A 26,619-nucleotide genomic window follows, 5' to 3' on the forward strand; every position below is an offset into this window, starting at 1 on the left:
TCGATGTAGACAGTAAGGGAGGAAAGCTAAGGCGGTACCAGGAAGCACAATCAAGGCAGTCTGTTAGCTTGTTGTGTTTGGGAGGTATTGACGTGTACTTTGGAGTATACCTTACAGGCCAGCTAAAACATGCTGAGCAACAGGGCTGACTCCTCAAACATTGCCTGGACGCCGCCTGATATAATTAGGTATATTGTATCGGGAGATTTCTGTAGAAATGGTATGTGATATATGGCGTTATGTTGTCGGCGGACGGGCGCGTTGCTCTGCTCAGTACTCTGGTGTGTCATTCCCCTGGGAGTATGTACCCCCAGCTGACTGAGGAGGGACAGGAGAAGTTACGGCTCTTACCCGTCGAGGAGAGGTGGAAGATCATCTTCAATCAGGTACCGTCTGCGCATGTCCTAACCCATCAATCATCAGTCACCCGATCACATTTGTTGTGTTAAAAATGCAGGCTCGTGTTGTGTTGTTCGTGTCTTGCTCTATCTGTATCCATTATTTTGCTGCAGTAGTGCTCCAGTAGGGAACCTTTCCCGCCTAATTAATTAGTAAGTGTTCATTCCCACATTTCTGAGAAGAGGGTTTGTGGGTTTGTGGGCAAACTGCTAATCTACAACGTATTACAAGAGAAAAGTAGTAATATGTGGGCCTGGCCCAAAGCTAACTTGACGTTCTTACCGTAACGCCCAGCTTCGGTCATATTAACGTCCACCTTAACAATTTCACTAAAAAAAAAAAAAAAACCAGCTCGAACCCTACCTTACTTTTACTATATACCGATTCTCTAAAACGTCCGAAATGTAACTTGTCAAAGTAATGTAACTTTCAACAGTAATGCAGCGGTTTAAACTTTCGAATCGGAGAACTCAAATCAACGTCTGCCATGCTCTGATTTTTTTTTTTAACTTCGGGCAAGGTGATGGGCATCGAAAATTTTATCGTACCCAGCATATTCTCTTTAAGAATTGCATGCCCTGTAAACAGAATGTTGGATGGGATCAAATTTTCGCGGCCCATCTCCCTGCTGAAGATGAAAAAAAAAGTCCAAACATTCGATTCGAAAGTACTCTGTAGATCTAGTGACCGTTGCTGCCAGTACCGGTGCCCCATTGTGTGCAGTATTCTGTAGGTCTAGTGACCGTTACAGGCAGTACCGGTACCCCATTGTGTGCAGTATTCTGTAGGTCTAGTGACCGTTGCGGCCAGTACCGGTACCCCATTGTGTGCAGTATTCTGTAGGCCTAGTGACCGTTACAGGCAGTACTGGTGCCCCATTGTGTGCAGTATTCTGTAGGCCTAGTGACCGTTACAGGCAGTACCGGTGTCCCATTGTGTGCAGTATTCTGTAGGTCTAGTGACCGTTGCCGGCAGTACCGGTACCCCATTGTGTGCAGTATTCTGTAGGTCTAGTGACCGTTACAGGCAGTACCGGTACCCCACTGTGTGCAGTCTTCTGTCGGTCTAGTAACCGTTGCGAGCAGTACCGGTTACCCCAACAGGGGGGCAGTTTTATTGTTGTTCTTTTGACGTTTGCACTAACTGCTCAAGTCATGCGTGCATAAAACAATGTATACATTTCTGAGTTTTGTTTCTCACGTATTTGTTATTTTACAATATACCCGATTAACACATTGGCTGATTATGGCAAGTGAACCGTCCATACCCATTACTGACGAGAAAATAGCTCATCAATTTAATGTACATTTAAGAAGTCACTGTAGCAGATATTTCTTACTTTTAAATATTTATGACATCGGACGGTAGACAGAAACCATTGCGGGAATGCAAGCTGTAGTGCTGAAGTTTTCTGCATGATGGAAATTTTTCCCTTTGAAAGACCAGATTCACTACAAAACTGATACCAACAAAGCAATGTTGTTCACATATTTCTGCTTACATTAAATGCTTTACAACTGAATTGTCACTCCCAAAAATACTGTCATGGTATTTATCGTCTAATGTTTCAGATTCGAACATGTGAAATTCTAAATATATCCCGCATCTGTATACGTTAGATTATATCGTTTAATGCTTGTTATTAGAGATTTAAAGAAGTTACATTTTTTGCTGAGCTAATGTTTTCGTGAATAATTATAGTGACATAAAGCACCTTATAAAAATCATAACAAGTAGTTCATCATGAAATACATATTTGGATATTTCATCCATTAATTAACGTCACTGGATTAATGAACCGTCAGATATATGGAGTCATACAATAGTAATTCGCTGTGACTGTTTCAAGTGTTATCCTATAGTGTATTTGTAGGTGGGCATGTAAGGCGCTTTTCCCTGCATAGCTATCGTGATTAAAAAATTCTGTCGATTTCCTCCTAAGATATCAACATTTATGCAGCATTGCATTTACTCTTGGGTTTTCTGGTTAATTACCTTTGACTAGGCGATTAAACTGCTCAAGTCTAACCTTTTGCCTGACACCCTCCCTTCTGCAGATGTAAAGGGCAGATGCTACAATGTATACAGAGTTCCGTGACCTTGTAAACCGAATTGTGACAGACGGATACGGATTACATTAAATATCTGGGTAATATTCTCTAAGTTTGTTTTTCTCTAAGAAAAGAACTTCTCTTGGTCCCAAAGCCCCAAGGGTCGTCCCCCTGTCAGCGTATCTAGCAATCTCTGCTCTCATAACGATAGTCTGTGTAATGTTTTTAGCAAACATTGACATTAGCTCACACTCTGGCCTTGGTTATATTGAAACAATATGGAGTCATTGAGAGTCGTCTGTCAGCAGACAGACAGATAGCTGCTGACATTCTCGCGGGATTTTCTCGGGTTAGTTTCAGCCATCTACAACAAACAGGTTTAACACTGCTGTTAACAAAATTTGGGATTTAGGTGTTTTCTCTTAGATATTTGGGCTGTTGGATATTTCAGGGCCATCTAAACCACCTGTTCAAAACGAAAAGTGAAATAAATGAACTTATTGAGAGAAAGGAAAAAAAACAATACAAAAAATTCCTGTGTGTGATATAGCCAAGGTCAGTTTCAATGATAAACTTTTCATCGTTGACAATTTGGGTTACAAAATATGAACACATGTTGAGGGCATGTTTGAGACCATACGAAAAAAGGACCACAGGCTTATGAAAATGGAAAACTACACAGGCTGATTAGTGTATCCGGTATTTTAATAATGATATATTTAGTGTTTTATATTAACTTTATATGGACGCGCTTTTGACCTGAACATATAAATGTTCACACATTTCGACTGATTTGGCAAGATTAATATACTAAAACATTATTATCTCAGGTCTAGATGAAACTTTCATCTCTTATTAGAATGCGACTAGTATCATAAGATCGAAATATGATATAGACTTTATAGTCTGAACGAAAGTTCGCCTCATTCTCTGTAGGAATGCGGCAATGTGTGGGAAGAAAAGAATGTCTTGGTGTATCCAAAAGGAACGATAAGAAAAGAAACCAATGGTATAGATGTGACCACAACCCACTAACAGGAGCCAGTTTTGAAGATGAAAAGCTGCACCATGTTGTCAGATCGTGCGGGTTCACTGAATCTTACGTTAGACATATCAGGGGTATTGATCTTTCATCCGACTGACTACGGTGATGTTTATCTTACCTGCAGTATCATACGACACCTAATAGCTGAACAGTTAGAGTAATCAATACAGTCGGTATTGACTGCACACTTTTAATTCGTTTTCCATGTTTCGGCTGCTCATGTACACTTAAGTGAAAACACAGTGAATATGCACAATCAACAATATCATCTTTACCTTTAGTGAATTTAAATTAGCATGGAGACCACAGTGGCTGGTTCTTCATGTGATAACACATGTAGGCCTACTTTGTATACAGGACTGTTCACTATCACCATAAATGTTCAGATTAACACTGAGTTTATGGTAGCGACACAGTGACTCGGTGACTTTGCAAGAGCGTTAATATGATATCACCACGACTGTCCAGAACCGTAGATCAACACTGAGATTATGGTGATGACACAGTGACTTGACATATGTTTGGAAGAGCGTTAAAATGATATCACCATGACTGTCAAAAACCGTAAATCAACACAGATTATGGTAATGATAAAGTGACCAAGTATGTGTTTGGAAGAGCGCTAATATGATATGACCATGACTGTCAAGAACCGCAGATTAACACTGACATTGTGGTGATGACACAGTGATTTGGTATATGTATGGAAGAGCGTTAACATGATATCAGTTACTTGGTATATGTTTGAAAGAGCGTTAAAATGATATCACCATGACTGTCAAGAATCGTAGATAACTCTGAGATTAAAGTGATGACATGGTGATTTTGGTAAATACCCAGATTCTCATATTAATAACGGTATATTGAAACCGATATCAGATGAGTCATTTATTTATTTATTTGATTGCTGTTTTACGCGTACTCAAGAATATGTCACTTAACCGACGGTGGCCAGTATTATAGTGGGAGGAAACCGGGCACATCCCTGGGGAAACACACGACCATCCGCAGGTTGCTGGTAGACCTTCCCACGTAAGGCCAGAGAGGAAGGCAGCATGGACGAGTGACTTGATATAAGACTTAATGATATTACCATAACCTTCAAGAACCGTAGATTAACGCTGAGTTCTCAGTGACTGGTCGCAAATGAAATAACCCAGTGGTTTGACTCTCCCCTATAATCTGGACGTTTAACTCTGAGATCATACAGTATAAATCGCCCGGCATTAATCCATGGTGACCTCCAAAACCAAGATACAGCAAGAAAAACAAACGTTTCTATCAGTTGTATTTTATTATTCCAGACAGCAGGTAAACATCACAAAACCTTGGATTTCAGCATAATATTTAATCTTTTAATCCGTATGACTGGATAAAAACTAACAGACTTAATACTGACAAAGAATTTGTAACGTCACAACTAGGTGATGCATTGCCATATATAGAGCAGGTGTTCACATGACTATATAAATCGTCTCATTAAGCGCGTAATAAATGAAACTGTGCAGAAATAATGTAATTCGACCCACTTTTACATGGCTTTACAAAGCAAACTTATGGAATAATATCCCTTTGTTTACAGCATTTACGAAATTTGTTAATAGACATTGATTTACGTAATGTTGTAAAGTAGGCGCTGTGTACAATTGGTCGATATTTACACGTTACTGTGTGAAAGAAATGAAGTGAAACAGAACAATTTTGAAAATGTCCCTATGAAGTGTCCCAGTTTTTCTCTGACTGGGACGTTGCATGCCATTGTACATGTGTACCTGTAACCTGTATAGACAGGCGATGGCAAGATGTCAAGATATTTTTAAAACAGCGATCAGGCATCAATCCTCTATGTACCGCTTGTTTTATCATAGTAAGCACTCTTTTCTAGTTTGTAGATATTCCCTATATATATAATTTTTATTAATATTCTTGTAACCTGTCGTGTCGTGTTGGGCTCTATATGTTTCTCACTTTGCTTACTGTATTTATGCATTTACTCTACGATGGCAAATTCCTGTATTGTATAGGCACAGTCAACATATAAATTGCATTATTTCGAGCATCATATTCAAGCTAATATTCAAGTCTGCGTATTTGTTCTTATCGTGCTGATAAATGAACTGTTTCCTTAGAGGAATGTAAAGATTTCGAGATATTCCAAAACGTGTTTGAACAGTGTCTGAAAAGTTTTTGTATTTTTTAACTTTGTAATAAAACGTGATATATCCCCGGGTGGGCATAGAAATGGGCCGTACTTTGACACTCAATATCTCTGAAACCCTCTTACCTCAGCTTCTAAAAATTTACACACCCAAAAGCCATTATATCCTAAGTATACAGACTCAATTTCAATTTCATCCTTTAAGATTTCTGCTAATGGGACCAAAATCAAAATGGAGTCAAAAACGCATGTTCCGGACATTTCAAAATTGTTTTACTTGAAAAGGTGATCAATTTGCCCTCCATCTTCTCGGTAGACGGCGCGCAAACGTTTCTTCCATGAACTGATTGAGTCCCAAATCTGCTTAAAGCTAATTTTTTCCAGCAGTCCTTGATGCGTGTCACACAGGTACAGCGCGCGCTCTACTCACGACACCTGACAAGTGATGCAATGTGGGTCACAGGAACGGGCAATTTTGAAGCTATGTTTTCATTTTAACCCTCTGTACAGACTACTCAAGCTATGACCTTGAAATTGGTCAGTATAATGACAAAATCATGCCATTTGAATGTCGAAAGTTTGAACAAAGGATAATGGGGCAATGCAGCATGAAAGTTTTTATGCCCATCCGATATAAGATGTTTGACTTTACCATGTGTTTCGGCAGACTCTTCCAAGTCTGTTATGTATATGTATATTATCTGATTTGGTCTTGTATTTCAGCAAACTCGCGCTCCTATCTACAGTGTCCTGCACTATGTGGATCACCTGAAGAAACAAATAAGCACGAGTACCCTGGCGCGTGCGGCCGCAATTAACAAAAGTCCACAGATCAAAGATGGCATCAGTCCCCTGTCCTACCTTCTTCGGAAGCTCAAACTCGACCTTAAGATGTCCTACGACAGGTAAGAGTGTTGACTTGACGCTGTGCCTGAGACCTAAAACATCAGGAACATTCGTGCATAGGAAGTTCAGTAATATACTTTGGTGAAGTTCGAATACAAATAATTAAGAACAGGATTGGGCCACGCCTTCCGCTATCCACCAGCAAGGACCCTCCACTTAATTTTGAATAAGTAAATAATTATGGCTTAACGCCACATCGGCAATTTTTCAGCCACACGGTGGCGAACATAATTTTGAAGTTTAACAGGTACTTTAACAGTGATGCTTACTGTGGTGGTTTCGTCTGACCTCACCAACGGTCTCCTTTGCCCTCTCTAATGATTTTCTCTGGTCTCTCCGATGATTTCTTCTGAACTCAGCGTTGTCAAATGTCCTCTCCCGTGATTTGGTCTTACTTCTCAGGTGTTTTCTCTGGCTTCTCGAGTGGTTATCTCAGGTATCTTCGGCGGTTTCCTGAGGTCTCTCTGGTGGTTTCCTTAGACCTCTCCGGTTATTTCCTCTGGTCTCTCAGGTGGTTTCCTCTGGCCTCATAGGTGGTTTACTCAAACCTATAAGGTAGTTTCCGCTGTTGTATGCGGTGATTTCCTCTGGTCTATGCGGTTCTATGGCTTCCCGTGTGGTTGTCTGTGGTCTCTCGGAAGGTCTTCTCTGGTCTCTCTGGTGGTTTTCTCTGGTCTCCGGTTTTTTTCTCTGTTCTCTCCGATGGTTTTCTCTGGTCTCTCCGATGATTTCCTTTGTCCTCTCAGGTGGTTTCCTCTGGTCTCTCAGGTGTTTCCTCTGGTCTCTCAGGTGGTTACCTCTAGCCTCTCCAGTGGTTCCTCAAACCTCTCCGGTAGTTTCCGGTTCCTCTGGCCTGTCCAGTGATCTCCTCTGGCCTCTCAAGTGATTTCCTCTCAGATGGTTTCCTGTGACCTCTTAGGTGATTTCCTCCGGTTTCTCAGATGGTTTCCTCTGGCCTTTCTGATGGTTTCCTTTGGCCTCTCCTCCGTTTGGTGTAAAAAATAAATATCTTTTTGTTGTTTTCATTGGTGTCTTACACCATACTTTTTCAAATAAACTAAGTTGCTATATGCGTTATCTGTGGATGTATATAAGAAATTCATCCTACATCCCGTAAAAATTTCAGCCGGATTTGCTCACAATTTCTAGCACAAATGGATATTTTACTGACTACTTATGAGTAGTTTTTCCGCCAGTTTTGTACAGGAGTTTGTGGACCCTCCACATGACGGTATCAGCCTCCTGGTAGCTCTCCTCAGGGACATCCAGCAGTTCCAGCAGTCTGGGACGACCACCAGGCGCAGTAAGCTGGACCAATACAAGAAGAGTCTGGTAAGTCAGAGAAACGGGCAGAGACCAACACTGGATGTTCTCCTGCAATGTGAATTTATGCTAAATGATGGCTAAAAACGTGAGCTGATGTATATACGTTAGCATCAATACTATTGCTTTTGGATTATCATATTAGCTCGTGTATCTTGAGAATAAAGATTTTTGAAGCACAATGGGATACTTTCTTCACAATGGCATACCTTTTTAACAATGGAATACCATATTTCATTGTAGGATACAAATTTCACACAGTAGGATATCTCTTCCCACAGCCTAATACTGAAATAATTTTATAAATGAGGTTCTGGGAAGCTCTAAAACATTCTACATACAGAAAAATTTACTTTTCTACGAATAAAATATTCTCTTTCCACTTAAAAATAAAAACTGAATATTTTAAACGATTTTAAAAAACAAATTGATTAATGAGCCAAAAATTCTTGGGGTAAGGCAATGGTTCCGTTGTATATGTGTTTCGTTGTGTGTTTCAGACCGATGAACATGACTGTCTTCTGTGTATCAAATTTTCTCTCAGAGTGGAGGTGAGTATTTACTATTTCCGCCTTATCCCTTACATTTTGCACCAATGACAGTCATGCCGCCTTCAGCTTTTCTTGTATACTAAGACAAACATGCGATTTGCTGAATGCATCAATAATGTAACCCATTTATTTTTTTATTGTACAATGACCTAATATCAGTTAAATCCGAGAATAACAGCCGTGATATGCCATTGACTGATTACACAGGGAGGCATCGACAAACTGCTGGACATCAGATACGGACTGGAAACTGTGACCGCCTGTCTCCTGAGCAGCTTCAGTAAAGCAAGAGTTACTGCCCTTGAGGTGAGATCGCAATTTAACGCGTGTCTTTAAGGTAGATGCCTTTTCCCTGTGGATTATCCCAGGTTCTGATTGTCTCTCTCAGTGTACCAGTTATTAAGTTAAAACCTTTTTGTCGTATGCTGTGTAAAATCCAGCAATGCTCCTAATGTTATCTCCTCCCGTGAAGGAAAACCTTTTAAATCACATTTCAAATTTTGACAAAAGTAAAAACTGGCCGGAGTTTTGTGAAATTTGCCATTAGTATTCCTGCTATGTGCTAGGTACCAGATTCAGACTTTCTCTGTGGCATGTACCATATGTTTCAACCAGTTGAATCTCTATTTTTTTCATTGTCTACTACATCTGTCACCACATTTTGGCTAAGTTTCTTCATCAAATCTGTCATATACCTTGCACATGCTCAACTATATTCTGATTGTATCCCTTATGTACCATATATTTTACGAGAACTTAATAAAAGCAATGGACGTTTCCTCGTTGTACATCAATCATTTAGCTTACATTTCACCAGATTTTGACTATTTCCACCTGCTAATTAGCTTTATACTATTTCTTTCTGCAGATCTTGACTGTCTCCCTGAGTGTGCCAGAAGGTTATAGCCGTGTGCTGGACTCCATGACTTACATCCGCCTCAAGTTCGGGGAGAGTGTCCGCTTTAAGCTGTTAGTCAGCATGCTGAATAGCCAGGGCTCGGTCTATGTTCTCTTCCAGGTGAGATACCACCTGCCTGAGGTTAAGATGACCTGTCGCCACCTGTCACGCTTCAGTCGTCAGCAGGATGTGTAACTATAATAATGAATATACGATATTCAAATATCCGCTTCGGGACCGGTAGATCCAGGATCAATCCTTGATCGAGTCACACCTAAGACTTTAAAAGAGGAAGTTGTAACTTCCTCGCTTGGCGTTCAGCATGAATGGGATAGTGCAACGACTGGTTGACCCATATCAGTATAATGGCTCGGGCGGGGCGGCTTACTTGCCTTCGGTAAGTCGTCTCAGTGAAGCAGCACTAAATAAAAGAGCGGTGGAAATCCGTCCTGCAACAAGGAGGCACATTACACGTACATGCACCCTAATGATTCCTTCGTCGTCATATGACTGAAAAATTGTTGAGTACGACGTTAAACCCCAAGCACTCACTCACTCACGATATTCAAATAAATGACAGGTAATAAGGTGGGAATATTGCTCACAGTAAGTCCTCAAACTCATTACTTCCATGCATTGTCTACTTCATTAAAATTAATACAAGTACTGAAGTCTGGTTAGCCAACACGTTCTAGCGTGTTAGCTCATAGTGTGGATTAGTAAATCTATAAAAAGTCATTAAACATTGATACACGTGCATGTATCCAAAGAAGAGAGGGTTTAGTATATGTGAAATATATATATATATTTATGCGTTGCTGAAATAACCTATTATAGTACAGCATACATCCTCTGCCAGTGATACCAAATTGTCTTATATGTCGATTCTACATGCTGTATTCATTAATCCTCATAACATACATATAAGACATATCTATTGCCTGGTTTCCAGCTTGTCTGTATGCGGTTCCTGAACAGCCTGATGGCCTGTAGCAGCGGTCAGAACGCCCGGGTTTTCTTGCAGTATGAGCTCGAGATGGCAGGATTGGACATGAGCCAATTAGAGAAGGTACACTTACAAAATAAACAAAAAAGCACTGAAACGCCTAGAAACAATGATAGAAATTTTGCTCAGATGGATAGGATTACTTCACTTTATGGCGTTCTCAGGAATGTTCCACGCATGCAACGGTTACGGGTGAAGGATTCCCAGACAGGTTTCAATGGTAACCACAACACCTAACTGACAAACCGTATGCTACATATTAGAATCACCTTCTATGCGCGATCGGTGAAAGTTCATCCAAAGGAAAAGCCTTTACATTATAAGTTAAAGATCTTCCTACTAGGTGATGAACACAAATAGAAATGTGCGGTATATATGCAGTTAGGCAAATACCAAAAACTGTGCCAGCTGACAAACAAAAAAAGATATCGTTAATTGTTCATTATTTCTTGCCATTAAATCTATACGGTAAATCACCTTTTGGATAAGGCAAACTATGGATCTGTCGATGCATAACTAAAAGTAGTTCAAGAATAAAATTTCAGAAAGTGATGACCTGCAGAACATGATGGTGCTGTGTCTCTGTTAGAACGCTCAGGGTGACGGACTGGAGTATGACGACTTGAGGCGGGAGATCGAGACGTGGAAGAAACGTTACGTGGATGTGCAGGGTTTACAGGACGAGCTGTTGGCGTTACAGAACAGATGCTCGCTTCTCCGACACGAGGTGAGACACAGCTCCACATCCGGTCCTTACTATACCTTTTTACCTAAAACACTTTACCAAAAATTTGAAAAAAAAAACAAGAAATAAATGATTAGTCTCAGGATGAGTAGTTTGCAATAAAAAAAAATACATCAATGCGAATGACTGTGTTAAGACAGACATAGTCCATTTTAATACAGCATTACCTTTCAGAATTCATGACCAGTTCTTAAACTAACACAGATCCAATGACAGTACTTTATTGTCCTATAAAGATTTAGGCTTCCTCTCCGGCCGTAAGTGGGAAGGTCTGCCAGCAACCTGCGGATGGTCGTGGGTTTCCCCCGGGCTCTGCCCGGTTTCCTCCCACCATAATGCTGGCCGCCTTCGTTTAAGTGCAATATTCTTGCGTACGGAGTAAAACACCAATCAAATAAATAAATATAAAGATGTATTCTCAACCATTTGTAATAAACAGTGACCAAAGGTCTGAAATATTATCTGATTACTCTGAAAACATCCAGATACATACTATATATTTGAGCAAAATCAACTGTTAAGAGTTACTTAGCTTTCTCCGGTTTACTCCACTTCTATTGCTCCACTTCTGTCATACTTCACTTTTGTCATACTCACTTCTGTCATACTTCACTTTTGTCATACTCACTTCTGCCATACTCCACTTCTGTCATACTCACTTCTGCCATACTCACTTCTGCCATACTCCACTTCTGTCATACTCCGCTTCTGTCATACTCCGCTTTTGTCATACTCACTTCTGTCATACTTCACTTTTGTCATACTCACTTCTGCCATACTCCACTTCTGTCATACTCACTTCTGTCATACTCACTTCTGCCATACTCGCTTCTGTCATACTCCGCTTTTGTCATACTCACTTCTGTCATACTCCACTTCTGTCATATTCACTTCTGCCATACTCCACTTTTGTCATACTCCGCTTCTGTCATACTCCGCTTTTGTCATACTCACTTCTGTCATACTCCACTTTTGTCATGCTCCACTTTCGTCATACTCCACTTCTGTCATACTCCACTTTTGTCATACTCCACATCTCTCATACTCCACTTCTCGCATACTCTCGCATACTCCACTATACTCCACTTCTGTCATACTCAACTTCTGTTATATTCGCACATTGAGCGTTTGTTTCATTTTCCAAACTCAGATTGTATAAATAATATGGTAAAGATTCTGTCTGTTAACGAAATACAAATTCTGCATAAAAAGCTTTTCACAAAGCTAACGCTATTGCTCTGTGGTGCATGATGGAATAGAAATGACGTTGATTCTTTTATATCTTTCATAAAGTAGTTTTATTGTGTAATTCTGTTTCAGGTGGACTCAAAAGAGGACAAGATTAAGGCAAGACTTGGAAATCCTGTTTTGTATGAGTGTCTGTAGATGCAACACTTCTTAAGTACTAGTATGTGTGGAAATATTTGTGTTGTGCCATTACTTAAAAATAGACTGCAAAGAAAAACTTACATGGATTGTTTAATATTTCAAACATATATATTATCCACTTTTGCCGTCCTGTGCCACTTTTGGCTGCAGTTATATCTCAAAAATCATGTACAGTTTTCATGTCCTGTTGTATGTCAGCTATTTCATATTTGTATTTTTAGACCCTTGAAGACTCACAGGCTGAACTACAAACAGAAATAACACAGGTAATTAAATATTCAGGGTCAGACCAGCGTCTGTCTGTGATTGGCATCTGTAAATGGAATTAAAAATCGTGTTAATCTTTAACCCATTTATCCGCGAGATTGTCATCTTTTACTAATCTGCTGTACCAAATGCAAATAGAATTTGTCCCTTTGTAGTTTACAGTTGTTATCTGTACTGTCCTGAAATTGATTTTGTATAGATGTCTTAAATACAGTGACATATTCCGAGCTTATTTTGTAATCGAAAATTAAAATTATTTTCCTGTTATTATCTTTTCATGTATGTTGGAACTTGGAACTCTTCCACAATGCCCAGTTATTAAACACCGTTGTTGACAGTAAACAGTTGCAAATATAAGCTCTTTTTAATAAAAAAAAAACGGCCTTTTATGTAGAAAATGGTTGAAAGATTTTCTAATTGTTGTTGTGGTTAAATTTTGCCGTTTGTCGCAGCTGAGAGAGAGTTGTAACTCGTACATGGCCCAGACCGTCTCCTTACAAGACAGTGTTGAGAAGATGAAGGTGAGATTGAACACAGATACAGCACATTTACATAGTTCATTAATTAGATTGCTGATTAACGTATTATGTTCAAGACGGTTTAGCTTGCTCGATGGAGGTCAGGGTTGTGAATGATGGAAACCAGTCTGAGAACGAATTAACCATTTAAAATCTGACCATAAAGTTGAGGGTTATACAGCGGAAAGTTGAATCGAGCAGTAGGTTTTGTTGCTTTATTTTTGGGGGGTTATTCTAGTCAGCTGGGTAAAAGGCATGCTGTGGTGTATTTTAAATACTAAAGATAATATTGTTTCGACTGACAATTCATGTAGTTAACCAGGATTTTCGACTGTCATTTAGATGAGACTGAGTCTATCATTTTATACGAGTGTGACTTTAAATTTTATCACCATTATTTGATTCTCTTCCAGATAATGTGCAAGAAAAAAGGGGGTAAAGAGGCCAAATGCACAGATGACACTTTTCCACTCTCCCCTGAGACCTCGACTGTGAAGGAGAGGTCCAGTTGCCAGGACAAACCCCAGACTTCCGCTCCGAGCATTGGCGGCACTGACACTGACGACTCTGAGCATTTCATATTACCAGGTGATTGTTCACGGGACTCAGTAACAAAATAATCGGAATACATTGTAATCCGCCCATACAAACATAAATGAAGACAAGTGGATTAGCTACGCCAAACACATTCTTGGTAATACGCCCTATTAGCGACCATTTTGTGTAAATTTAGTGGATAAGTCATGATGTTAAGACTGGACCCATGGTCAAGTATGTTCTATACCAATATTTATAAATACCTTTACTAAAATTATCCACTGACCATATTACTTTTGTCACCGCCCAGTGACATTGCACGTTTTTACAATTCAGGCTTACTTCTTTACCTGTTGAAGAATTACGTTTTGCTACAGCTTGGTTAAGTTAATATTGTAATATACTTATTCTATGTGCAGCCATTCCACCACCTCCGCCGCCACCGCCTCCCCCAGAGGTCGCCCAGTTAATCCAGAGAAAGCTGTCTGTTCATCCAAAGGTTCGCCTGCCTCTTTTAAACTGGCAGCCGTTGGCGACTGCTGAGAACACGGTCTTCCAGGTAATTATTATAATATCACATACATATATACTAATGAGAATTATTCCCACACACTTCATTCTAAGCCGTGGTCACCAAAGAAGAGCCATTGTGTTGTTAAAGATTTCAATAGAGCTCAATAGAATATTTTGGCTCATGATCAGTTACAGATGGGCAATTACCTTTCTCCTGTAAATATGTCTTTGATTCTGGTAAAATATTAACCATATATGGATTGTTCAAAAATTTTCGTGTGAAGATATGAGGACATGTAATACATATATGAAGTCCCATTACCATGAACTGGGTTATTTGTTTAAAATATATGGCATTTGTGTTCATTTTTGTATAGGCGATGGATGAAGACCAGCTGTACAAAGAACTGAACTTAACCGAGTTTGAGAAAAGGTTTAAACTGAAATCTGTGGCGAGTGCCAGTACCCAGTCTTCTCCAGCCAGAAGTGAAAAATGTAAGATGATTGTATCACGTGATCACATACAGTTTATTCTAGGTTTATAAGGATGTGTAAAATATTCCCGCGTTTGTGACATATACATATAGTACCCAAGTGTATATGCATATAGTACGGATGTGTATAAGCATATAGTACCCAAGTGTATAAGCATATAGTACCCAAGTGTATAAGCATATAGTACCCAAGTGTATTTTCGGGAAGCTGAATCCTAATAATTAATTGCATTATTTAAATGCCTGTAGTAATAGGGGTATCCATTTTAGCCAATCCATTACGGCCCGCGTGAGCTGACATTATGAATGTCCCTTATTATAAAAAATGTATATTTTAAAAGCTCGTTAAGCTTGACATATTTATGGTATATTTTGCATTGGTGTATTTGCAGTCCATCGGAGATCCAGTACAACAGTCCATCTCCTTGGGAGCGACAGGATGAGGAATCTAGGTAAATACCGCCACTGGCATGCTGACAAGAGCATTATCGCCATTCCAGAGAGCTAACAGACTTAACGGCAGTTACCATTGTCAACACTCATACACTGCTTGAGGCTTGGTTAAAACACAGAAATAATTAGGCTGCTTAACATTGTGTGGATGCAATCACGTAGTGTTTCTCATAAGTAGCGTCATGTGATTGGTCGACCAAAGCTGGCGACATCGGTGTTTCCGGCCAACCATAAACTTAAATACGTATTTTGCCACTGGCGTTTGTTCAAGTGCTTACATTGCATTTACGAGCTGTTCTCAGTTTCTGTGTATACCCAGTGTCCAACATTTTACCACGATTCCCTTCGGTTAGTGTTATACACATTAAATTTTCTCGTTTATGTAAATCTGTTAATAGTAATCACAAAGAGGAAGATCGGATTAACCGGGCCGGAAGTCCGGGAGTACGTCGATCATTTTGATGTTAATCATCTGTCCGGGGAATACGCAGAGTTATTGCTGAGATTTCTGCCAACGAAAGATGAGGTAATTTACATTTGAGGAAAAACATTTGCATTTGAATACTGTAGTTAACAAGTAATTTTCTTCATCATCTCCTCATAATGGAAACTTCCAGAAACCTCTCGGTGAATATAGTTGGTATAGCACTTTGTAAACAATCTTACTTATCTTATTAAATATGAAAAGCCCCAGTATCGAGGGCGCCGCATGCAACTGGAATCGGTAGATTTCAGTGCCTTGCAGTTTTAATCATTTTGTTTTTTCACTCTCCAGCAAAAGTTGTTGTCGGAACACGCCGGGGAGTTTTCCAAGCTGGGGGAGGCCGAACAGTTTCTGTATCACGTGAGAGATCAACTCCTAAATTACTTTATATGTTACGAAACTTGAGCTATTTCTCATGGGCTACAGCCTCTGGTTTAAAGTGTGACAATGTTTCATTCGACCTCTTGTGAATTTATTCTAACTTTGCATGTAAATTTCTAACAAGTAGTAACTTATATACTAATACCAAATAAAACGCTGTGCTGTTAATAACAATTTATTGGACGTAAAGACCTATATAGAAGAAAACCGCAATTGACACATGGCGTGTAACATACCAAACTACCAAATTTATATCCTGCAAAAGTGAGAAAGTTCAAGAGATATGTTTGAGATATCACTTTCTGTTTCTCTTGTTTTTTTATTTTCATTTTGTGTTCTTGTTCATATTAACCTCATACTTGAAGTTTCAAGTTCGTTTTGGCCTTTTATACATAGAAGTAATGAATATCATGCCAAACTTTACGTGTACATTTGTATTTTAGCTCGGTCATATCAACGACTGCAAGACTAAGCTGACTATTATGGCGTTCATTGGAGCTTTTGATGATGTTTCCAAGTCACTGAGAAGCGTAAGTCATCATAATCCCTTAAATATACACTTTATGCATCAGCGTGAAACACTAAGGATTAGTCTAAATTTGCTTCCGCAATGATTAGAGAAATCTTAGGTCAACTAATGCGTCATTTTCCTTTATATGTGCCAAGAGTAAACCACGCCTTTCAGTATTTACTGGTGTAGTGAATGTAAGTAATTAATGCAAAGCGCAAATTTCCTCAGGATTAATTTATCTGATACTAAGTACACTCAATGCTTCCGGTTCAGTTATTGAAGGTCATTCAGGATATGGGGTAAAACACGCTACTGGTAATAATTGAGGGTGTGTATTTTCATTACAGCAAATCGAGGTGATCCACAAGGCGTCCGTATCTCTGTTGAGCAGCTGGAAGCTCCGCAAGCTGTTTCAGGTATTCACTAATAACACTCCTTATAAGCTCCTCTGATTATCATGCCCTGTAGACCAAGCGATTACACACCTGTATTAAAGCGTACACCGGTGTATGGTTTCTGAGAAGGTTTAACCTGAATTCTCAATAAGTATTGGATCTTCATTAAAATTTTTCGGTTATCTTCAGATAATTATTACACATCTTTCAAGAGGTAAGTGTGCTTTGGAGTATGGTATACATCGGGTTATTAATACAAGTAGTGTTTGTACTCTTTTACATAGCATTTCTTTCCAAATTCATCAGTTCGTTTGACCGCTCATTGTGTGCCTACACCTCCTCGGTATTTTTCTCTACAGTTGATCCTGGCTCTGGGCAACTACATGAATTGTCAAAGAAGAGGTGTTGCAGTGGGATTCCGACTGGAATCGTTGTCAAAGGTAAACACAAAATATTCAAGCATTTGGCAGCTCACTAACTGATAAATATGCCATTTATTTCCGTGGAATATCCAACAATGAAATACCACCGTTTGTTATGTATCATACCAATTTTCTTCACAGATGACAATGTTCATATTCAGAACGAACTACTCTCTTGGGACATTGGCAGTCTTGTCAGAGCAGTTATAGCTTCCCTGCTAAATGCTGTATTACATAACTCTATGTAAAGACATAACATTTACTTATCTATAACATTCTTTTGGCATCGGTAAATTAATGTTCCGATACGTTTTGTAACAGAGAATCAGAGTTTCGCTGTGTTCATCTGTCACGTGGCTGGGTTGAGGTATGAACTCTTTCTCCCTAAAATCTCATTTTAGCTGGGTGACGTAAAGACAACCGACCGCCAGCACACATTCCTCCATTATCTAGCTGAAGTGTTGGAGGCTCAGTTCCCCACCTTAGTCGACTGGCACGAGGACTTGGATATCGGTGTACCAATATCTTGTAAGTTTCTCTACTCTGTACCTATGATCTTACTTAGAAATGTACCTGATGATAATTATTTTAATCTAATATCCAATGATATACGTAAAAGCTTGTTTACTTCCTTTGACATAAGCTGGGTTTTTTTTTGTGAAATATACGTGAATGTAGGTTTTAAACATCAGTTTGGTTTCTGTCCTTTGGCGATCTGGATAAACTGACCACTTAATTTTGTTTCGAAGTTCTTCTCTAAATTAACTCATCAGTGCATGTATGGGATCTGATTCTCTCTTTGGTTAATACCCTGTCGCTCTGTATTACAGCATCTTATCAGTCTGTGGTGACAGATATGAAGAATCTGAAGAGAGGTCTGGCTCAGATTAAGGTGGAGATGGACAAACATCCTGACATCAGTCAACTTCACATATCCTTTGTAATTGTATTCAAGTACCCAATATATCATATCCACAATAAATATTTGTCTCTGGTGCGGCGAATGAATCAGACCTGCACTGAAATATTCAGTTATCATGTGCATGCCTCATGATGTGCCTTAGCAGTAACGGCTTTTACAAGGAAGGGTTGACGAAAAGCAAAAAAAATATTCTTTATTTTGACAATAATAAAGGTAAAAACGTTCTAGGAGGGTTTCAATAAGCTCTTATCGATTATATCAGACCTTCACTGTTATAGTATAAAACACTATTTTGCCTATAGAGAGCAAAACTAGAGCAGAATTAATCAGCAGTGTGATAGTTGGCTAGATGTTGCCACACGCCAGCGGTGATATGTAAATTCCTACACTATTCTTCTTTTATACTACCATATATCATAACTAAAGCTATCATTAAACAAAAATACACATATATCATAACTAAAGGTATCATTAAAACAAAAATACACATACATCAGAACTAAAGCTATCATAAAAACAAAAATACACATATACCGTAACTAAAGCTATCATAAAAACAAATATACACAGATGACATCATGCGTGGTAACAGTAGTGTACAACTCGATATGATCCACTGTCATGATTCATCCCTAACCTTGATCACGTGTTCCATGAGAGAGCCGTGCGTGAGATGGAGACGATCTCAGAGAGCTTCAGTCAGATGGAGGAGTTTTACGAGAGAGCCTGCTCAACGTATGGAGAGAGGCACATCCTGGTAGAGCCCGGAGAGTTTTTCGGATACTTCCTCAAGTTTGTCAGATCCTACAAGGTACATGATTTTCTTGATCCATGAACAGCTTGAGAATGTTTCATTTAGCAGACAAAGCGCTGTGAGATACGTAATGTATATACAGGACTGATGAGTGACTGTCAACCGTTGTTTACAATCATTACCTTAGTCTGAATCTGTGTTGTGCTTGAAAACGTCACTCTTTCTATAAATCAACACTGGTTTAAAGACGGAAAAAAACCATATGATATTTAAAACTTCTCTAAAGACCGCAAAGAAATATCTCCTCTCCTCTCCACATCCCGTTCTTTTGAGGAGTTCGTTCATTCCGTCTTTCTTTATTTTTTTAAAACATAAGCATGTTTCGCAATCAGGAGGTGTAATATATGTCTTTGAAATAATCATGATCTGCTTTTCCTTACAGAACCTCTTGCTAACAGAACATAGAAAAAGTAATTACATATTTCATAGTTTATCCTTACAGAAAGCCTACGCGGAAAATCACAAGTCAAGCGCAAACAGTTCGGTTGTTAGTTCACCAACTCACTCTGCCAATCAGACAGCCGGAAATTCTCACAAGCAGGACTTTTTGACGGAGGCTAAACTCCTTATGGCACAGAATAACCATCGGTTAGCCACCAGCCGAACCCTGGAGACTGGGTTTGCAGAAATGGTGAAGCGAAAGAAGACAGGTGTTGCTTCTTTGCCGTCCCCCATTCCAACTCTGAACAGTGGTGTGCAGGCAAAGATTCAGCCCATGTCATCAGACCCCTACAACCTGGAACTTCAAGCCAGCGGCAGTAAAAATAACGTTTCCTCCAAAGAAATCGTCAACAACTGGATCCTCCAGAACACACAGTCTGATGATTTCAGGAACCCAGACGAGGTCGAACAGAAATTTCGAACATCCACAATGAAGTCGACATCGACTCCAGAACGACTTCCTCTTCCGCATGCGAAAATGCACCACGGTCGAGACGATAGTGATGACGTAGCGAATTCCACCTTGACGGCGTCTGGACCGGTTAGAAGAGAGCCAACACCAGATTACACTAACCCTAGCTCGCCGGCTAACACCATATCCAACGCCAGCGAGATATCCCGGGTCCTGAGAGAATTTGAGGGAGACATCCATACGTATTTAAATGAAAATGTCCACGGTGTGAAACAACCGGTGCCTGCGCGAACAGTCGACTTCTACAGACCCGTTACTTACCTGTGAAGGAAACTCATGCTCCAGCATTGTCATTAGAATATGTCAAGTGATAGCCCACCGTATGCTGAGACATGCACGATGTATCCGTTACAACCTGTGTTGATTTGTAGTCGCCTATATATAAAGTACGGAAGATGTAATGTCAGTCATGTGTTCATAGCTCATTTTTTTTACAACTATCATCGTAAGCTTCATAATCCCATAGAATACATGCAACAAATTGTAGGCCTATATAAAATAAGTGTTGAAACGTATTCTTATACATGTATTACTTTCGCCTTTGAGGTTGTCATCTAAACACCTGACCATTGTGTCTTATATCTAGTCACTTCCACTCTCATGTTATCTTATATATAACTTCTGTCCACATTGGTACACATGTTCCTGTTATAGTGGTATAGGCCTACTGTCATTGCTGTCGCCTGCATTTGTCACCCCACATGTCTACATCTCATCATACAGCTTATTGTAAAATGGTGTTCATATACCCTGAGACTGGTGATAGAGTCACCCATCGGTATATGGGAACAAATCTTTAACGCAGAAAGCAATATGTTTTGTCCATCGTGATTTGATATCATTCAAATTTGAAGGGTTGAAAAACACGATTCAATATCCCATACACAAGATGTGCTCATCATATAGTCCACCAGTGTGATTCGCCTGAGTCATTGAGTTGTATTTCATTAACGAATTTACAATTGTGAAAATCAGTCAATACATTAAAGACATGTACGGTTGGAAAGATTGCAGTTGCATTGAGGAACAGAACTGTTATTGTCGCAATTACTCACAATGACATCGATTACTGGGTACTTTATCTACCTATGTTTATTTCTTATGTGTTAATGGCCATATACATAAGGTTGTCATTAATAATCAAACATTCTTTTCCCATTAGCATTGTACAAGAGTTACATTTTCCCCATTATCTTTGGTATTTCGAATGTCCACGTTATATAACTATGCATATTTGTAAAATTTGTATGTATCTAATAAAAGCTTCTTTAAATTAATTGTTAATGTTGTCAATGTTGGAACAACTTCTTTCTCGCACTCAGAATTTCAGAATATTCTGCTTGTTTGGATTATAGCTGTAGTAACATAAGCAAACAGACAATACACCGTAAACCATGTGCCTAAATTAGATCATCAAGGTTTTCCAGCTCCAGCTGGCATTACTGACCGGCTTGAAGCTACAGTACACGTAAATGACAATTGATATCACGCGGAGATAATTGTGTCATCAAGAGAACGAAGAGCTAATTCAAATATTCACATCACCTGCTCTGGTCAAACCGTATTAACACTTACAGGAAACTACAGTCCATGGGCCTGCACGGTACAGTGGATACTATGGACTTTTAGACCTTTCCAAGTCACATCAAGCGAGAAATACATACCTGGACAAAACATGCAGTGTTCAGTTTTCAGTTTTTACCTAGAAAAAAACTTTCAAACAGTCAAACTCAAAGTTGCAAAATACTACCTGCGTTTAACACAATAGCCGGGAAGTATATCTACTACAATCTATGTAAGGACCATGTAGGTGCTGAACAAACGCATCTGACGCCGGGTTAGGAGGAATTAGATTTAATAGCAAAAATGAAGGTTGTTTTATTGAGTAGGCAGGTATCCCGGAAAATCTAGTTCCCGAATTAAACATTTGTATGGTATGGATTAATACCTCGAAGGAGAAAATAACGTCTGCGTACACAAAAATGCAAGTGTGATTATCCAAATCTGTTTTAATAAGGATTCAGGTCTATTCCATCTGATGTAGATCAGTCTCTAATAAACATCATTGAAGTGAAAGCGAACTAATTCCGGATTCAACGCTGCATAACGTAGCGTATTGTCGATGGTTCTGGCATTGTAAATATCGGATATTTTCTAAGAGCGCCTGAACTGGACTCATCCAGGCGACACGTAACCTAGTTTTACATCGATTGATGACGGACAGTAGCAATGACCATCTCTACCCGAAGGTTAAACGGGTCGGGGGCTTAACAGCGTCGCCAGGCAACCATTTGTCAGTACTCCAGAATATTGAGATTCCCCAATGATTTAATCAAATTCTATATGGTCTATTACAAAGAATGTGGATAACGCAGAAAGCTTCCTGTTCCATCACGTTTACGATTGGTTAGCTTCCGTTCGCCTTGTTAAGCAGGACGATTTATCAAAACAAGCAAGATAAGTCAGAATCATACATTTTGGTTATGTGCAAGACGTCTCTGTTCAGAGTGACCTCCTCCTGTTGAGTTCGCAGCATCACATATGTGAGGGGCGGCTTCTAACACAGGGTATACGATCACTGCTTCGTCAATCAGGGATACCAGTATGCCAATCTGAGTTAGGTCATGGACAGTTTATTCTACCAGTAACATGTACGACTTTGAGTTTAGATGGGTGTTTTTTGCCGCTGGACTGGGCATACTGCTGGCAGGTAGAGTATACAATTACATGACAATATTTGCCGAATATAACAAAGACACTCAGTATGTACACACGTTGATTTTGGTTCTATAAGTGATATCACCTCATATGAGTTGTCTACTCAATATTTCGATGAATATTTACATGAACTACAGCTGGAAATAATGTCCCCAAAGGCTTTGTATTTCTCTCGGCTTTACGCGAAAGATGATCATAGAGCGCTGGTGCATGGTTTATTCTCGCATGAATAGCTACACACTATTCAGTTTTGTAGGCAGAGCTGTACTTGATTTGTTCCTATAGGTATTCGACAAGACGAGTGCTTTGTATATATGCATGTGTGCACTGGTATCTAGATCACAAGTGAATTCACCAATAGAACACAACCTCAGCACTGCATGTTGAGCCTGTAGCAGGAGTCGTCACAAACAGCCGTACATATTGATCCATCAGTTTGTGCATGGGCTTGGCGATAGGCACTTGTCGAGTAGAGTGTACACACATGTACACATCCATTATCCATTATTACACCATCACAGTTGTGTACATTTAAAGGTGTGTTTATATACAAGTACATGCAGAGCAAGTTTATCTTGAGGCAAAACTACGGAAAGGCATTTTGACAAAGCAATCGCGAACTCCAGTATATACTTCCCAAGAGACAAGCGGATCGATGCAAAATGAACGGACAGTCGTGTTTTCGTATTCTCAAAAACCGATAATGGGTAAAACCGGACACTGAGCTCCGAGGTCACACCGTCCGAGTCAATCTCCAAGGCGCGGCTCGAAAACGCAGGTGCATGGCTGTATCCGCCCTCCGCCGCATTTCGCAAATTTCGATGATCAATTTCAATGATGCATTGGTTTGATTGGTTTCATACGACGTGCACAAGAACATTCCACTTATATGATGAAATTGCGGTTTATTAAAGCGCTGCACATTGTAAGATATACCTGACGAGATAATCTTGATAAAGATTGGAGAAGCCAAACCTAAGGTAATAGAAACAAAGAAAACTTTAGTTTTGAAACTTACGACTATCTACACTCGAGAGCGATGTTACGGTCAAAACGACAAAACATGAAATACAAGCTTCGCGAGAAATCTGCTGCAAATGGCACGCCTCCTGTCATGGAAAAGTTAACAAATGCACAGCGTCCAACAGAAAATAAGAAATATTAATTACTAATTTCCAAACAAACAGAATACGTGTATATTAGTTACTTGATCGATGTAAAGTACACGTAAAAGTAAGATAAGAGTGTGTTTAGGAGAGCACGGTACCAATACGCCATGCAGTTTTAATTGTGTATATTGTTAAGAGATTATGATGTCAGTTTTACTAACGAAACTGGACTTACCAGTGACGGGGTGAACTGTGATTTGGATACTGTGCTCATTATGTGTGCATACAAGCAGTACCATAACACTACGGTATATCAAAAACATTTACTACTATACATAACGCAATGGTTACAAACAGGCAGCACCATACCACTGTGGTTATGCAATCATTCAGTATCATAGCACCATGTAGTACCATAGCATTATTAGATTATAGGCATTTTCTGTGAGCGATGAGCCATATACCGGTAATTTTGTTATTTTGGTTGCTGAATGACTAAGCTTGTCTATGTTATAAAAACTTGTTTACAAGGCCAAGTCATTAAGGTTTCCTTTGAGGAAATCAGCGGTGGATTTAATGTGTTAAATCCTCGCGCCGTCAATGTGATCAGGTTGAAAGTTCACACAGGATTCAATCAATATTTCCAGGTGTGACGCAAGGTCAGCTTATGTGTTACACGTGCGAGACAACAGAGAGGGACAGTATCTGTGCTGTTAACGCGACATTGATCAACGCCACGGAGTGTAGCAGTGACCAGCCATACTGCACGGTAAAATATTTCACCTACTTCGATGATCTCTATCATGATATAAATCGTCCTGATAGCCCCTATTGTCCCAGTACTTGTAGGTTCGGTGCTTGGCACTTAAGCGCTGTACTTTTTTCCCACACTTCAAAGAAAGATTTTTTTTTGATCAATTTCATTCATAAGAATGTCGCACTTATATGACGAAGGTCAGGATTATAGGGGGGGGGGTCTAGTCGGTGTACCCGGATTAAACCACCACCATATGCCAGGTACTCAAGCCAAGCCGCCATTAAAGTAACGATAGCTGCATTCGAGCATCCATATAGGTCAAGGGCCAGAGTCGCAATCGTATTTAAGTGTCTTGGAGAAATGTCCATTCTTTAAACGGTGATGTTTCTGCTTTTCAGACTGTCTCCAAAGACAGTATAAGCCTGGTGCCGTTCTACAGCCTTGTCCGGGCCTGCTCTGACAGATGCATTCACGATGGCTGCGGGATTTTTGATGAGGAAGAAGAGGAGCATATGCTGTGTAGAACGTGCTGCCAAGAGGATTATTGTAACACAGGCAGCCACGCCCCTAAGATACAGACATCTTTTATTTTTCTGGTTTTCTTATGCGTTATTCCAACGCTTAAGCGTATGTGGGACTCTGGTATATTCTGACGATAGCCTCGGGAGCTTATTCTCACCATCTATTTGTGTAGATGGTGATTGTTGAAATGAATCCATGAATAATGCATGCAACTGAAACGATGATTTTGGAAGAATTAACTTGTCTTTGATTACAAAGACAACAACTGATAGGAATATCTTGCCAAGTACACGTAAGTCAGGTCCAAATGCCGTCGTATTACCGTCTAGATATATACATGTATTTTGAATTTTACAGGTGTTCTACAATAAAATGTATAACTTTCCCAAGCCATAGCCTCGCTTGTATTTTGATGCCAACAGTAGGACACATCTTCCTCCAATCAGCTTGTAGAAATCACGTGCTTTCTTTAACTGTCATCCTCTCTTTTTGAAGGTCGATGCATGGCGGGAAGGGTCCTCATAGTATCATTTGTGAATCGATTATTTCTGGCACCAAAACAAGAACACCTCTTTACAATGGAATGTTTTGATGCAATGTATAATTATTCCGCTTTAAAGTTTAAGGTGTGGATATTTTTAAACCAGCAACATACCTGTTCCCTGCTGACACGCTGACCAGCACTGACCCACCAGCAGATAAAAAGATTAAATACTTTAGGGTCAGATAGGTATATATGTTTCAATTAGAACCTGTCACCACAAAGTGATTATGGCGGTGATCAATGGAGCATAGCTGGGCATATTTGTGCCTGCGTAGCCGGGGACAGCCGTTCAGCTCCACTTACCACAAGCTGTTTGTGCTCTGTAGAAAGAAAAAATAAAAACAGGGACGAAAAAATTACTCTATCGACCCCTCCTATTCCAAAAATATACCCTGATGGTCTTATAAAACGCTGAATTTGTACGAAGAATTTATTAATCGACTAGCACTGGACATTCGCTACTACCAGGCCTGCGTTGACAGCTGAAGATGGCTTTACTTTCTCTTCCACTAGTTATGCTCATAATAGCCACAGTCATCACCAATACTCTGGCTTACAGTCCGCAAAAATCACCAGGTAATTCATCGACACTTTTGTTTCAACGTTCGATGCCTATATATTGTACCTTTGCGTGTCTAGAAATACAACTACAACTTTGACAAAGCAATAAATTAACACCTTATTAGCTTTGTTGAACTCACAAAGGAAAACTCATTGTTGTTCACACTAAGGAAAACCCATTGTTTCCTCGTGTCTATAATGTTTAGCGCACAGGTGATCGTCAGTATTTTTTGGTGTTCTTTTTACAGATTGTCCATCTAAAAATTGGGAATTGGACGCTCTGAATAACCGTTGCCTGTTGGTTGTTAACTTC

General features: G+C 39.6%; 1 protein-coding gene and 1 long non-coding RNA gene across 2 annotated transcripts; both read left to right on the forward strand.

Moving 5' to 3' along the window:
* The first annotated feature begins 239 nt into the window (after window positions 1-239).
* LOC135471896 (formin-like protein 3) lies at window positions 240-21,302 on the forward strand. Its single transcript, XM_064751356.1, has 25 exons — window positions 240-386; window positions 2,680-2,799; window positions 6,377-6,558; window positions 7,756-7,891; window positions 8,383-8,437; window positions 8,645-8,739; window positions 9,302-9,451; window positions 10,284-10,400; window positions 10,927-11,064; window positions 12,403-12,429; window positions 12,693-12,737; window positions 13,191-13,259; window positions 13,670-13,844; window positions 14,213-14,352; window positions 14,684-14,801; window positions 15,193-15,252; window positions 15,652-15,779; window positions 16,029-16,097; window positions 16,562-16,648; window positions 16,977-17,045; window positions 17,384-17,464; window positions 17,848-17,974; window positions 18,277-18,386; window positions 19,027-19,179; window positions 19,625-21,302. Exons 1-25 carry the CDS (start codon window positions 240-242, stop codon window positions 20,360-20,362), a joined length of 3,336 nt encoding a protein of 1,111 aa, XP_064607426.1. The 3' UTR covers window positions 20,363-21,302.
* A 1,338-nt stretch (window positions 21,303-22,640) lies between these two features.
* On the forward strand, window positions 22,641-25,588 carry LOC135461799 (uncharacterized). Its single transcript, XR_010443431.1, has 3 exons — window positions 22,641-22,805; window positions 24,570-24,691; window positions 25,078-25,588. It is a non-coding gene; the product is annotated as an uncharacterized LOC135461799 (long non-coding RNA).
* The last annotated feature ends 1,031 nt before the right edge of the window (window positions 25,589-26,619 follow it).

Source organism: Liolophura sinensis, chromosome 1 (assembly GCF_032854445.1).
Source record: "Liolophura sinensis isolate JHLJ2023 chromosome 1, CUHK_Ljap_v2, whole genome shotgun sequence".
NCBI lineage: Eukaryota > Metazoa > Mollusca > Polyplacophora > Chitonida > Chitonidae > Liolophura > Liolophura sinensis.

Bases quoted from the DNA above. Each gene is read 5' to 3' on its own strand.
- LOC135471896 (XM_064751356.1), top strand. From the start codon at position 240: ATGTTGTCGGCGGACGGGCGCGTTGCTCTGCTCAGTACTCTGGTGTGT. The intron at 13,260-13,669 runs GTGAGATTGAAC...ATTCTCTTCCAG, and splicing joins ACAGTGTTGAGAAGATGAAG to ATAATGTGCAAGAAAAAAGG. The intron at 15,253-15,651 runs GTAAATACCGCC...ATCTGTTAATAG, and splicing joins CGACAGGATGAGGAATCTAG to TAATCACAAAGAGGAAGATC.